Here is a 13543-nt window from a genome sequence, read left to right on the forward strand (position 1 = left end):
AAAGGCCGACCACATGACTCTTGATAACAGGCTTGATTTCAGATTTGCTTAACTCAACCGCCACACCAATTGATGGCCGCCGAAGGGAACGTTTAGCCAGTGCATCAGCCATTTCGTTACCATCCACCCCCACATGCGCAGGGACCCAAATGAAGGAAACCCTCACATCCTTCCTGGACAGGGAGAGCATCAGACAGAAGATGCCATTCAACACATCCTGTCTGCAATCCGATTTCCCAGATTTAATGCTTTGCAATGCAGAAAGGCTGTCAGAGGCCACCACAATGCCGCAACACTGCAAAGCAGATTCCGCCCATTCCAACGCCAACCGTATCGCTATAAGTTCCGACGTGAAAACAGAAAGGCGATCTGTCAACCTCTTCTTGACCGCTAGCCCCAGGTCAGGCACAAAATAAGCGGCGCCAGTACGCCCACTCTCAGGATCCCTAGACCCGTCGGTATAAATAAACACATCACCTGAGTGCTTATCGATGAGCGCTTGAACGGCAAACTGCGGTGCCCTCCCAGCGACTCCTCTAAGCTTGCCATGCAAGCTAACATCAACAGGAGCCGGGACAAACTTCCACGGAGCTATAGCAGACAAAGCCACCGACGGGCTCACACGCAGATCACCAACCCCCGCAAGCCGCGCCTTCGCATTTCCTACCTGGCTGAAAATCATACCGCCAGCCTCACTCTGCCCCCCATCAACCCTGAGAAAGTCCCTCACCGGGTGAGAGCTCGTATGACCTTGCACATTCACCCAGTAAGCCAACAGAAGTTCTAGCCTCCGGAGCCGTAACGGCAATTCCCCCAACTCAACCTGCAGCGCCGAGACAGGGGAGGTCCTAAAAGCCCTACAGCAGATGCGCAAGGCCTGGGCTTGCTCCACATCAAGCTTCTTTAAGTTAGTCTCAGCCGCAGACATGTAGGCTATACAGCCATAATCAATAGCCGCCCTCATGACGGCCCGATAAATACCCAGGAGCGACCTTCTGCTGGCCCCCCAGTCCTGGCCGGATAGACAACGAAGCAAGTTATTCACCCTTTTGCATTTACCACTGACCTCATCAATGTGCCGACGCCAACTAAGCCTCTCGTCAAAGGTGACCCCCAAGAACCTCACCTCCCTGACCTGTTCGAGCACCTGCCCATGCAGTCGAAGGGAGACGTCCCTATGTCCATTGAAGAAACAGATCACTTGAGACTTCCGTACGGACAGTTTAAACCCCCACTTCAGGGTCCACTGCTCCACCTGCTGTATTGCCCTTTGCAGTTTCGCCTCGTAAAACCGGAGATTCCTCCCTCTCACCCATAGAGCGCCATCGTCAGCATAAAGGCTCCTCCCAACAGACCCATCCACGTCGTCAAAGATGTCCTTAATCATAACATTGAACAAGATAGGGCTACACACACTCCCCTGCGGGATCCCATTCTCCACCCCATAGACCCCAGAGTAAGCAGCGCCCACTCTGGTTTGGATACGCCGGCCAGACAGAAAGCTCCGGACCCAGTTAAACAGTTTACCCTTCACACCACACTTCCGCAGCTTAATGAGGAGCCCATCCTTCCAAACCATATCGTACGCCTTCTCCACATCAAAGAGCACCGCAATAACCTTTTCTTTCTGAGCCCTGGCCAGCTGGATATCAGATTCCAAACACAACACGGAATCCATGGTGTTCCTGCCCCTACGGAAACCACTCTGGTGCGCGGGAAGCAAACCCTGACTCTCCAAGAAGTAATCCAACCGCTCGGTAACCATGCGCTCCATCGTTTTCCCGAGCTGCGACGTCAAGGCAATCGGCCTATAACTTGAAGGGTCAGACGCTGGCCTACCCGGCTTCAGAACCGGCACCACCGTAGACTGTTTCCACGCAGATGGAACACAACCTGAATCCCAAACACGGTTGAAAAGACCCAGGACTAGCCCAAGCGTGTCATCAGTCAAATGAGAGAGCATGTCATAGCACACCTCATCTTTACCCGGGGCTGTCTGTTTCGCCTTAGAAAGTGCTCTCCTTAGCTCAAACAAACTAAACGGAAGGTCAAGGTCATCTTGAGTCGAAGGCTGGTGCCCAATCAGCTCAGAATTCTGGGCCAAAGTACTCTCCCTGTAGTGCCTTTCCGCAGGTGAGAGATTGTCAGAGCTGTGCACCGACACAAAGGTGCTGGCCAACAGTTCAGCTTTGTCAACGTCGCTGACTGCTTCAACACCATTCAGTATTAGGACCGGGGTCCCACGACGGCGCTCAACCCCATGCATCCGCTTAATCATCCCCCAAACATCCCCGAGACGCGTTTCTCTCCCAATTTTGGAACAATACCGCCTCCAATAGGCACTCTTGGCCGTTCTCACAGTTTTCCGCACAACAGCGCGGGCCCTCTTGTAGTCAATGAGGGCACCCTCAGTGTGGGCAACCCTTAGCCGGCGAAACGCCGCATTTCTCGCCCTAACAGCATGACCACATGCTTCAGTCCACCACGGCACCCGCTTCCTATGTCCACTACCACCACTCTTAGGAATCGTGCCTACCGCTGACTGCGTGATGAGCGAGACAATTGCACTATTGAGATCATCCACCTGAGTCAATCCTCCTTCCTGCAGAACCCTAGAACCATCATCAGCTTTCCTCAGGAAAGCCCCCCAGTTCGCCCTTGCCAACTGCCACCTCTGGATCCTCGTCCCCCTGACCACACAGCTCCCAAAGCCAATCACGGTGCGGACTAGATAGTGATCGCTACCAAAAGAAAGATTACCAAGAACCTCCCAACTACAAACACCAGCTAACTCCTTGGACACAAGTGTAAGATCTATTGCACTTTCCGCACCGGTCCCCATATCATAGCGGGTCCCACCCCCATCATTCAGACAAACCAACTCCCTTTGATTGATAAAACCCTCTACCACCTGCCCATACCTATCGGTACCACTACCGCCCCACAAAGCGCTATGCGCATTAAAATCCCCACACCACACGGCCTTTCCCCGAACATCCTTACCGATACTATGTAAGGACTCTAGCGTTAACTCACCACACGGATTATAAAGGTTAACCACAGTAACAGCTTCACCACCCAGCCAGACCCTCACCGCCAGGGCCTCCGGCGCTTTACTCACACTGACAACAACGTAATTTAGGTCATCTCGGACAAACACAGCCACACCTCCGCCTCTACCCTGCTCCCTATCATTCCTAACACACACATACCCTTGTATCCCAAAACCCCACCTAGGTCGTAACCAAGTCTCCTGCACGCACATAACGTGAGGCTTGTTCAACAAGGTAGAGACAAAATGCTTAAATTCCTGGCCATTAGCACGAAGACTACGCGCATTCCATTGCAAGACAACCACCGCCATTATGAGCCCCCGGAACCTGACGGCGCATCGGGAGCCCCCCCACTCCCACTGCCAGAATGGGGCAGGGCGCCCTCCCGCAGCGCATCCTCTATCTCCGTCCACTCGGGGCCCCCAGCTCCAAAGTACTTCCCTGCAGCCTTAGCGATGATCTTAGTCTTTTCGGATCTCTTCTTGGTTTGCCCAGTACAGTTAATCACTTCCACTATAAAGAGGAAGAAATCTTTCCTCTTCACAACCAGTACATCCTCCGCACCCACAGGGCCTCTGCCCGTGGAAGCCACACTCACGGGCATCCCAGTGGGGACCTCCCCCTGGCTGCGGGCAACGCTGCCCCCTCCCCTGTCGCCTAGGACACCAGCAGCACTGGCAGCCCCCACTGCATCCACCGTCACCTGACTACCAGACACCTTCTTGACCGCATCCGCGTAGGATATGCCTTGAGAGGCTCTAACTTTTTGCACCTCCGCAGCCCTCTTGCTGAACACGCATCCCCCGTAGGCAGAGCTATGCTCTCCCCCACAGTTACAGCACTTGAGTTTTGCTCCGTCGTCACACTTCCCATACTCGTGGTCTCCTGCACATTTACCACACTTCTGCTTCCCTCTACAGACCGCTGCAATATGCCCAAAGCGCTGGCACTTGAAGCAACGCAGGGGCGGCAGAACATATGGGCGTACGCCATAGCGCATGTACCCAACGCACACCACACGAGGCAGGATCCCACCTTCAAATCTAATCATTATCGACAGGCTGTCACACCTTACCCCATCCCGGGTCATCTTCAACCGCCTAGCATCCACCACCTTAGCTCCAGTCAAATTCTCCTTTATGTCATCCACAGATGTCGTCGTAGGGACGCCTACTATAACTCCCCTGACCGTGCCTCTTACAGCATCAGACACAAGAATGTCCTTCCCCCCCAGACACTTAGCTTCAATCGCCTTCCTTTGCTGAGCCACGTCCTTGCACACAACCAGCAGCGAGCCATCCCTAAGGACACTCGCATGCTTGACCACTCCCACAGCTACAGTCAGGCTCCTTGTCAACGCCATCGGATCCCACCCCTTAAAGGACGCATTATCCTGCGCGAGCTTTATGAACACCTTACACTCTGAACTCACATCCCCGACATCTGCAACCCCCCCGCCCTGCTCCTCACTGAGAGAGCCCTCCATAGACGAGCAAGAAGACGCCCTACGCTGCACAGGATCAGTGGCTCCAGGGGAGTCCTCCCCGCTGTTCATATCGTCACCGACCAGGTCACGCTTCCTCTTCTTCTTCCCCATCATACGGACCGAGGCGTTCCTCTATGTTGTCGTAATATCCAAACTGTTGTCGTTGTAGTTTTTTATGGCAGTTGGCATCCAAGTGCACGAGGTATTGTTCGTTGTTGTGTTGTTGTTGTTGTTCAGGCTCACACAGCCACACCTCCGCCTCTACCCTGCTCCCTATCATTCCTAACACACACATACCCTTGTATCCCAAAACCCCACCTAGGTCGTAACCAAGTCTCCTGCACGCACATAACGTGAGGCTTGTTCAACAAGGTAGAGACAAAATGCTTAAATTCCTGGCCATTAGCACGAAGACTACGCGCATTCCATTGCAAGACAACCACCGCCATTATGAGCCCCCGGAACCTGACGGCGCATCGGGAGCCCCCCCACTCCCACTGCCAGAATGGGGCAGGGCGCCCTCCCGCAGCGCATCCTCTATCTCCGTCCACTCGGGGCCCTGTCGTAGTCCGTAAAAGTACTCCTTCCATTGCTTTGGTGTTACAAAGCCCATGAGGTCATGATATGTCTTTGTGACTAGAATAGTTGTTGTTGTTTCAGAGACCAACCGGCTTTATTCCAGGGAGACTCTTCTTCATCTTCCTCTCCTTCTTTGACGTTCGGTGCTTCCACCGTACAGCTTTATTCTTCAGGCTTCATTCTATAGGCTTTAATATGTCCACTGATGTCGCCGCTTGGTAGCCGTGCGTCTACGAGACTGGGCGAGGACAGGAGACCACCCCCACCCCCATCTCGTCACTCTGATCACTCTGACTCCCCACAAGCAGACCCCCATCACTCCGACTCCCATTTAGCGCCTTTAGCCTGTTTTCTATATCTGCCCAATCAAGCTCCTTTGTTCCAAGGAATCTCCCTGCAGCTTTAGCAATGATCCTGATCCTTTCAGTTCTGCTTTGAGTCTGAGCAGCACAGTTTACAACATCCACCATAAAGAGTACAAAATCCTCTCTATCCACAACCAGGGTATTCTCATTAATTCTGGAACCTGCACACTTGGGACCTCCACTCTTGAAACCTTCACACTTCTTGGGAGCCACGCTGGCCTCTCTCATTTCGCCCTGGCTGGGAGCAGCGCTGGCTCCTCTCTCTGTATTTACTCTAAACTCGTTACTTGAAACTTTCTTGACTGCATCTGCATAGGATATACCTTGAGAGACCTTTATTTTCTGCACCTCAGCAGCTCTTTTGCTAAACCTGCAGCCCCCGTAGGCAGAGCTATGTTCTTCCCCACAGTTACAGCACTTCAGTTTTGCACCCACGTCACACTTCCCATACTCATGATCTCCTGCACATTTACCACACCTTTGCCTCCCTCTACAGACCGCTGCAATATGCCCAAAGCGCTGGCACTTAAAGCAACGCAGGGGCGGCGGAACATATGGCCTGACGCTATAGCACATGTACCCAATGAACACCTTACTAGGCAGGCACCTCCCTTCAAGTGTTACCATTACCGACAAGCTGTCACATCTTACCCCAAACCGGGTCACCTTCAAACACCTAGCGTCCACCACCGTAACTCCCGTCAAATTCTCCTTAACTTCATCCACAGACGTCGCCGTAGGAACACCTACGATAACTCCTCTGACCGTGTTTCTTTCAGCATTAGACACAAGAATGTCCTTTCCACCCAGACGTTTAGTTCCAATCGCCTTCCGTTGCTAAGCCGCGTCCTTGCACACGACCAGCAGCGAGCCATCTCTAAGGACACTCGCACTCTTGATCACTCCCACAGCTACAGTTAGGCTCTTTGACAATGCCACTGAATTCCACTCCTTAAAGGATGCACTATCCTGTGCAAGCTTTATGATCACCTTACAGTCTCTGCTCTGACCCCGGACATCAATAGCTTCAGCCTCATCCTGCTGCTCATTCCCAGAACCCTCGGACGAGCTAAGGGACTTTTTACGTTTACGGGCACGTGCAGGCAGAAAAGGCTGCTCCTCCACGCCGTCCAGAACGTCTTCCATCCCCGATCCACTCTCCTCCGCCATCTCCCGTCTCTCCAGACCGGGTGTTGAGCAAGGTCTCCTCACAGTTTTGTAGTCCTCAGACTCTGTCGTAGTCCGTAAAAGTACTCCTTCCATTGCTTTGGTGTTACAAAGCCCATGAGGTCATGATATGTCTTTGTGACTAGAATAGTTGTTGTTTCAGAGACCAACCGGCTTCATTCCAGGGAGACTCTTCTTCATCTTCCTCTCCTTCTTTGACAATCGGTGCTTCCACCGTACAGCTTTATTCTTTAGGCTTCATTCTATTGGCTTTAATATTTCCACTGATGTCGCTGCTTGGTAGCCGTGCGTCTACGAGACTGGGCGAGGACAGGAGACCACCCCCACCCCCATCTCGTCACTCTGATCACTCTGACTCCCCAAAAGCAGACCCCCATCACTCCGACTCCCATTTAGCGCCTTTAGCCTGTTTTCTATATCTGCCCAATCAAGCTCCTTTGTTCCAAGGAATCTCCCTGCAGCTTTAGCAATGATCCTGATCCTTTCAGTTCTACTTTGAGTCTGAGCAGCACAGTCACTCCTCTGACCGTGTTTCTTTCAGCATCAGACACAAGAATGTCCTTTCCACCCAGACGTTTAGTTCCAATCGCCTTCCGTTGCTGAGCCGCGTCCTTGCACATGACCAGCAGCGAGCCATCTCTAAGGACACTCGCACTCTTGATCATTCTCACAGCTACAGTTAGGCTCTTTGACAATGCCACTGAATTCCACTCCTTAAAGGATGCACTATCCTGTGCAAGCTTTATGATCACCTTACAGACTCTGCTCTCACCCCGGATATCAATAGCTTCAGGGACTTTTTACGTTTCCGGGCACGTGCAGCCAGAAAAGGCTGCTCCTCCACACCGTCCAGAACGTCTTCGACCACCGATCCACTCTCCTCCGCCATCTCCCGTCTCTCCCAGACCGGGTCACCTTCAACCGCCTAGCGTCGTAGAATAGAAGTTCTTCCTCCCCTCAGACTTTGTCGTAGTCCTTAAAAATTCTTATTCCATTGCTTTGGAAGTACAAAGCCCCAAATTTGCAGCAAGTAGGCAAGCAAAATGTACAATTCGTACAAACGTAATTCAAAGTGCTTTGAATTAGCAACAGAACACTGCCTTGAGTGAAGGCTTTAGTTACTCTTCCCACTGTGACTAAGTCTATAAGGTAATTGGTAAAGTTTCAGGTATTGATGAATTTAATTATTACATTATTTGTACCTCTATGTTTTGTGTTTATGTTTGTTCTTGTACAGTTCCTTTAGATATGATTTAGTTTTGTTCATTGTTGTGGTTTATGCTTGGAGATCAGATTTTGTAAATTTTTCTGTTTTAAGTCTTCTTTAACACGCACCTTTGTTCTCTGGCTATTTAACACAAGTAGTATTTTTTTTTCTGTTGCTTTACATTGTCTAATGTGTGTTAAGCACTTTGTCGTTTTCAAAAGTGCTCTACAAATGATTATTGATGATTATTTGGTTAATTGATAATCGTAATTATTATAATCATAAGAACCAAATAATATTACTCATGACAATTTAAGAGGCAAATTTAAGTCTGTTTTGTTCAATCTATTGCCCCAACAATAGACCTGAATGTAACAAACTTTTTTTATCTGATTGTTTTTGACACACTTTATTTTGTCGGCCACAAACTTGGGAAACAGTAACATGTCAGACCACGGGAATGAAAGAAAATCGAGAATTTCACTGTTTGGTCTCAATAATCGTGAATAATCGTTAAATCGTAATGTTTTTTCTCACAATAATCACAACGCTGCAATTCGATATCGTGACATGCCTCTATCTGCCAGTCAAATTTAATTGCATCTATTAAGGTTTTGTCCTTCCAATTAAATCACTTTCAAATTATAACTCATATTCTACATCCAAAACACTTTGAGTTATTATTCCCCCATACTGTTTTACTGTTACTTGAGTTACTTCTTGGCTTTCTACTTGAATAATCTTTGAAGTACCATTCCACATACTCGAGTACACGTTGTGCCTGCTGTGCTGCTTGTTGCTTGTTGTTTTTAAAAACGCTCTACAAATGATTATTGATGATTATTCAGTTAATTGATAATCGTGATTATTCAAATTGTAATCGTAAGAACCAAATAATAATACTCATGACAATTTTAGAAGTATTTTTTGTTCAATCTATTATCCAAAAAATAGACCTGAATGTAACAAACTTTTTTTATCTGGTTGTTTTTTACATCCAAAACACTATTAGTTGTTATTCCCTCGTTCTGTTTTACTTTCAACTTGAACAATCTTTAAAGTACCATTCCACATACTCGAGTACACGTTGTGCCTGGGATGACATATCCTCACACCAGGGAACGTCATAGGGCCCCATAATTAGAGCCGCGTGCACCAGCTGACTCTGACGACGGCGGGGCTCTGGTTCCGGTTGGGCAACTCGGAGCAAAGAGGAGAAAGAAAGAAAGAAAGAAAGAAAGAAAGAGAAGAGAAAAGTTTGGTTAAGGTCCTTCTTTTTTTAAAACGCGAATTCAACCAAAACACACGCAGTTCCTTAAAAAGAACATGACGCTCGCCGCGCGCGCGTGAGTTCCGACCGGCTCTGTCCCGGGCCGGGGCTGCACTTGTTTCATTTCGCTCCATGGTTACAGCAGCAGAAGTTGTTGTTGTCCAGCGCAGGGAGAAGAAGAAGAAGAAGAAGAAGAAGAAGAAGAAGAAGACGTGACCATGGCGAACCGGACCGAGGTGTTCCTGTCGGAGCAGGTGGTCGTGCTCTGCTCCTGCGCGCTCTCCTTCCTCGGCTCGTCCCTCATCATCGTCACGTACGTCGCCTGGCCGGACCTGCGGACGTCGCCGCGGCGGCTGCTCGTCTGGCTCTCGGTATCGGACTGGTTCTCCGCCGTGTCGTACGCGTACGGGGCGGGCAAGGTGTTCCGCGAGGACTCGGTGGACTGCGTGGTCCAGGGCGCGATCTCCACCTTCGCCAACACCAGCTCGTTCTTCTGGACCGTGGCCATCGCCGTGTATCTCTACGTGTTCATCGTGCGGGCGAGCAAGAGAGACGCGGACCGTTTGGTGCGCGGTTTCCACGTCGTGAGGCAAGTGTGCGGGGTTAAAAAGTGTCAAAATGTGTCAAAAAGTGTCAAAATGTGCCATAACGTGTCAAAAAAAGTGTCAAAAAATGTCAAACAAACACTGACGTTGTTTGTCTCCAGGGGCATGACGGGAAATCTCTGGCGTCGTAGGAACGTTCAAACTTTTTCTGCAATTCAAAAGTGCAAAAAGTGTTCTGCAATAAGTTTGATTAAAAATAGAAACAAACAACCGCTAACTTTGCATCTTTTTGGTGCCACGAGACTGGTTTCCATGGTAACAAGCTTTGTTTACTGACGCCAGAGAGCACGAGCGTCTCAGAATCCCATTGGACAAGCCAATTTCTCTAATGAATATGAACAAGACAGTTTTATTCAATTGTTAGTGCGTGGAAACTAAAACTAATCAAGCTCATATATAATAACACAATTGATAAATGGGTAAATCCTATGTAGGGTTTAAATAAAATACTGATAGCGTTAATATTAAGCTATGTTAAGACAATCATTTCTGTCTCAAAATTGCTTGAATCTGAATACAGAGCAATACAAGCCAGAATTCAAAAGCAGCTGTGTTTTTACATGTTTCATTGCCATGAAACCAACTGCTTTTAAACTATGAACATCTATTTAAAGAGTTGGCACTGGGCTCGCTGATCTATATCTGGTACAAAACATTCGTACCCCCTGGCTCACCCTTGGTGCTGTGTATATTTGTTTTTGTGATTTTGTCTCTTCCCTCTATTGACTTGTGGATCACAACAGAGCCATTCATTAAGGCTGGCACCCCGTCACAAAGAGAGAGGCTTTGGACATGATTGCTGTTTTGAGATAAAGCAGGTCTTTGGGTTGATACATTATGTTGCTGCTTTTAATAATGATTCAGTAGCAATCTTCATTTATCAAGCAATTCTCTACATAAATGTTCAATTATATGAACCTGCAAATGATCCCAAAGCTTCTAATGCTTTCTTTGAAACAAACATGTTACTAAATACTCAAGTTGTTGATGATATTTCAAATCTATGTCTCTGTTTTCTCTCCCTTTAGTTGGGGTGTCCCTCTGGCCATCACTACTGCAGCTTTGTCCCTGAACAAAATTGGCTACGATGCGTCCGAGGTGTCCGTGGGCTGGTGCTGGGTCAAGATTCAGGCTCCGGATCATGTTTTGTGGATGCTGCTGACTGGAAAGATCTGGGAGTTCCTGGCCTATGTCACTCTGCCTGTCCTGTACATACTGATAAAGAGGCATATTCACATAGCGGTGAGTTTTGACAATAAAACAATGTATTTGCAGTGATTTTTAAAAAAAAGTCATTACAGTTATTGCAATGCAGCCAGTTAATAAATGGGGCTTTTAAGTGTTCACATGCCTTTTGTTCCTGTCATATGATTTAATTTTGTTCCTTTTTTATTTACTCTTGAACCTAGAACTTGAAATAGCTCGATACAAGCAGTTTAAAGGTTGTTTTTTTTGTCTGTTGTGCAGCACGCAGCCTTGTCCGAGTACCGTCCCATCTTGGCCAGCAGTTCCACAGCTCAATCGTTCACATCGATGGCCGACATGAAGTTAACCATGATTCCTGTCATCTTCATCTGCCTCCGGATCTGGAGCACGGTCCGCTTCATTCTGCTGCTGGCGAACTCCACCATCAGACAACACCCGGTGCTGGTCACTTTGCACGTAGGTCACAATACAATAATGGACATATGATATATATAGAATAATAGAAATTGTCCCTATGTAGAATATTATTGAAATGCTTTAGTGAATGATCCAACAGGGACAGGAACAGATGTGGATGACTGTCTTTAATATGTCTAAATTTGTCATTGACCATTGTAATTGCGTAGCTAATACATTGGTGTTGTTGTAGTTTGCGTCCCTAGCTTAAGCCTTATAGCAAGACTGATAAAGGAAACTGTTCAAGTCATATTTAATCCAACAGTCTTTCAAAGTGCTGTACACAAATGAAAACATTGAGACAAAACGGCACCGAACATTTAAATCTGGTGGTGAGTTTGTTTTTATTGGTGACCTGGTGAGAGTAACTGGTTTTCTAAGGGTTATTATTATCTACAATACAGTATATCATTATTCAATTATTTTTTTAACTGTACCATGAACAGTCTCTCTATACATGCGTTCGCACATCCGGGAACGTGCGCAGTGGCAACCGAGTCCGCCATTTTGAAAGGGGCACAACAGCACGTCTACTACATACGATATCCAGGACATATGAGGCCAAAATGCCAAAAACCTGTGTTCTGTAAGGTCATTGTTCTGTAAAGGTCATTGTTCTGTTAGGACATTGCTCTGTTGACTGACCAAGAAATGTTCGCTTTGTCGTGTACCTTAGTTTGCCGTTATCGTCTAAAGAATCAAAGTATTCGTAGCTTAAGATGCCATAGAAAAGGACGCAGTCGTGTTGTTTTTTTTTTATATCGCGTGCCCCTTTTTAAAATGGCCGCTATAGGGTTGTATGACGTCACCGCGAACGCATGTATAGAGCAAAAAAAGGTAACCAGTTCCATTGATGCGTCTGCTCCAACAGGGAATCGGCAACACATTTCAGGGAGCGGCCAACTGCATCATGTTTGTGCTGTTCACGCGGCCCATTCGCACGCGCCTCTGCAGCGCTCTGTGCTGCTGCCGCTGTTGTACCCACTGCACATCCAGCCAGGCCACGGCGGAGGAGGCCGGCACCGGACAGGCCCGGGCGGAAAGATGACCCCAAATGTGTGCATCGTATCTCGAAGGTTGGACATTGGTGCCGGAAATAAAATGTTCTATAATTGCCTCGTAATGGAGAGAGCGCTCTGTCTCTCGTGTATATGCGTTAACTGGAGTGAAGTTACACGAAACCAGTCGAAACACTCCTGCCTTATCTGTGTTTTGCCTGTTGAAGTGCAGTGGAGCAGCTGTGATTATTTGTAATTTTGAGACTGTACTGTAAACTCGTCATTTTTACACTATTTTAGTTCTGAATCGAAGGATTTTTGTTACAGAAAATTTGTATGTGGTTATATTAATGTGCAAATTGTTAAAAAACAAATAAAAAATAGCTGTACTATTACAAAAAAAAAGAAAGAAATGGTTCCCTTACACATCAGCTCCTTTTCATTCAGGGTTCACCAGAGCGTGTTAATTATTTTTGACAGACCTCTTGAGATCAACTGCACAAACATTGGGCTCAAATGTAATCACAAGCACAAGTTTTTTCCACTGTAATAAAAGAATGTTAACTGAATGAGAGCTGAAGGCACATTCTGTAAAATAAAAATCACTCTGACAATTCCTGTTTGCAGCTGAATAAATGTATGACTCACTGCAAATAGCTGTTGAAACATCGCTGCTCACATGTTTGGACCATGATTAATCCTATTTTTACTGAATTCAACTAACATAAATAACACCAGTTTCCATTCTTTCATCACTCATTGGTGCAATAATGTAATGAATGGTTCAAGTGAGTATCATTTGACTCACTGCGGGCCGGATGCATGAACCATCACATGTCGGCCTTCCTGATCAGACAAAAACACACTCCACTTCTCCTTTGGCAATAGCTTTCTTTAGTTAGCGGTTCATACCTTGTTGTTTGGAGTGTGGCAATCGTTATGAATCCACTGAGGCCTCATCAAGTGAAGAAACTACAGTCAGTGAAAACAAACCTCTGCCGTATCGGATTTTCAGCAGAGAATGTATTAATCTACTGCTTTGGCAAGTATTTTCACAATTGCAAAAAAGTTCAAAGCAAAAACAAATACTGTTGTTATATTGTCCATCTCGTGACAACTCACTGCCACGG

General features: G+C 47.5%; 1 protein-coding gene across 1 annotated transcript; it reads left to right on the forward strand.

Annotated features, from left to right (window-relative positions):
* The first annotated feature begins 9072 nt into the window (after positions 1–9072).
* gpr157 (G protein-coupled receptor 157) lies at positions 9073–13534 on the forward strand. The gene is made up of 4 exons (XM_072450124.1): positions 9073–9737; positions 10782–10995; positions 11221–11415; positions 12287–13534. The coding sequence occupies exons 1-4, from the start codon at positions 9367–9369 to the stop codon at positions 12461–12463; spliced, it is 957 nt and encodes a 318-aa protein (XP_072306225.1). The 5' UTR covers positions 9073–9366; the 3' UTR covers positions 12464–13534.
* Positions 13535–13543: the final 9 nt, after the last annotated feature.

This window comes from Eucyclogobius newberryi, unplaced genomic scaffold, assembly GCF_026437365.1.
Source record: "Eucyclogobius newberryi isolate DKJ021-1_F unplaced genomic scaffold, fEucNew1.0.hap1 SCAF_17, whole genome shotgun sequence".
NCBI lineage: Eukaryota > Metazoa > Chordata > Actinopteri > Gobiiformes > Gobiidae > Eucyclogobius > Eucyclogobius newberryi.

Excerpts from the sequence above, each read along its gene's own strand:
- gpr157 (XM_072450124.1), top strand. The coding sequence starts at position 9,367 with ATGGCGAACCGGACCGAGGTGTTCCTGTCGGAGCAGGTGGTCGTGCTC. Across the intron at positions 9,738-10,781 it reads CGCGGTTTCCACGTCGTGAG|TTGGGGTGTCCCTCTGGCCA; the intron begins GCAAGTGTGCGG and ends CTCTCCCTTTAG. Across the intron at positions 11,416-12,286 it reads CGGTGCTGGTCACTTTGCAC|GGAATCGGCAACACATTTCA; the intron begins GTAGGTCACAAT and ends CTGCTCCAACAG.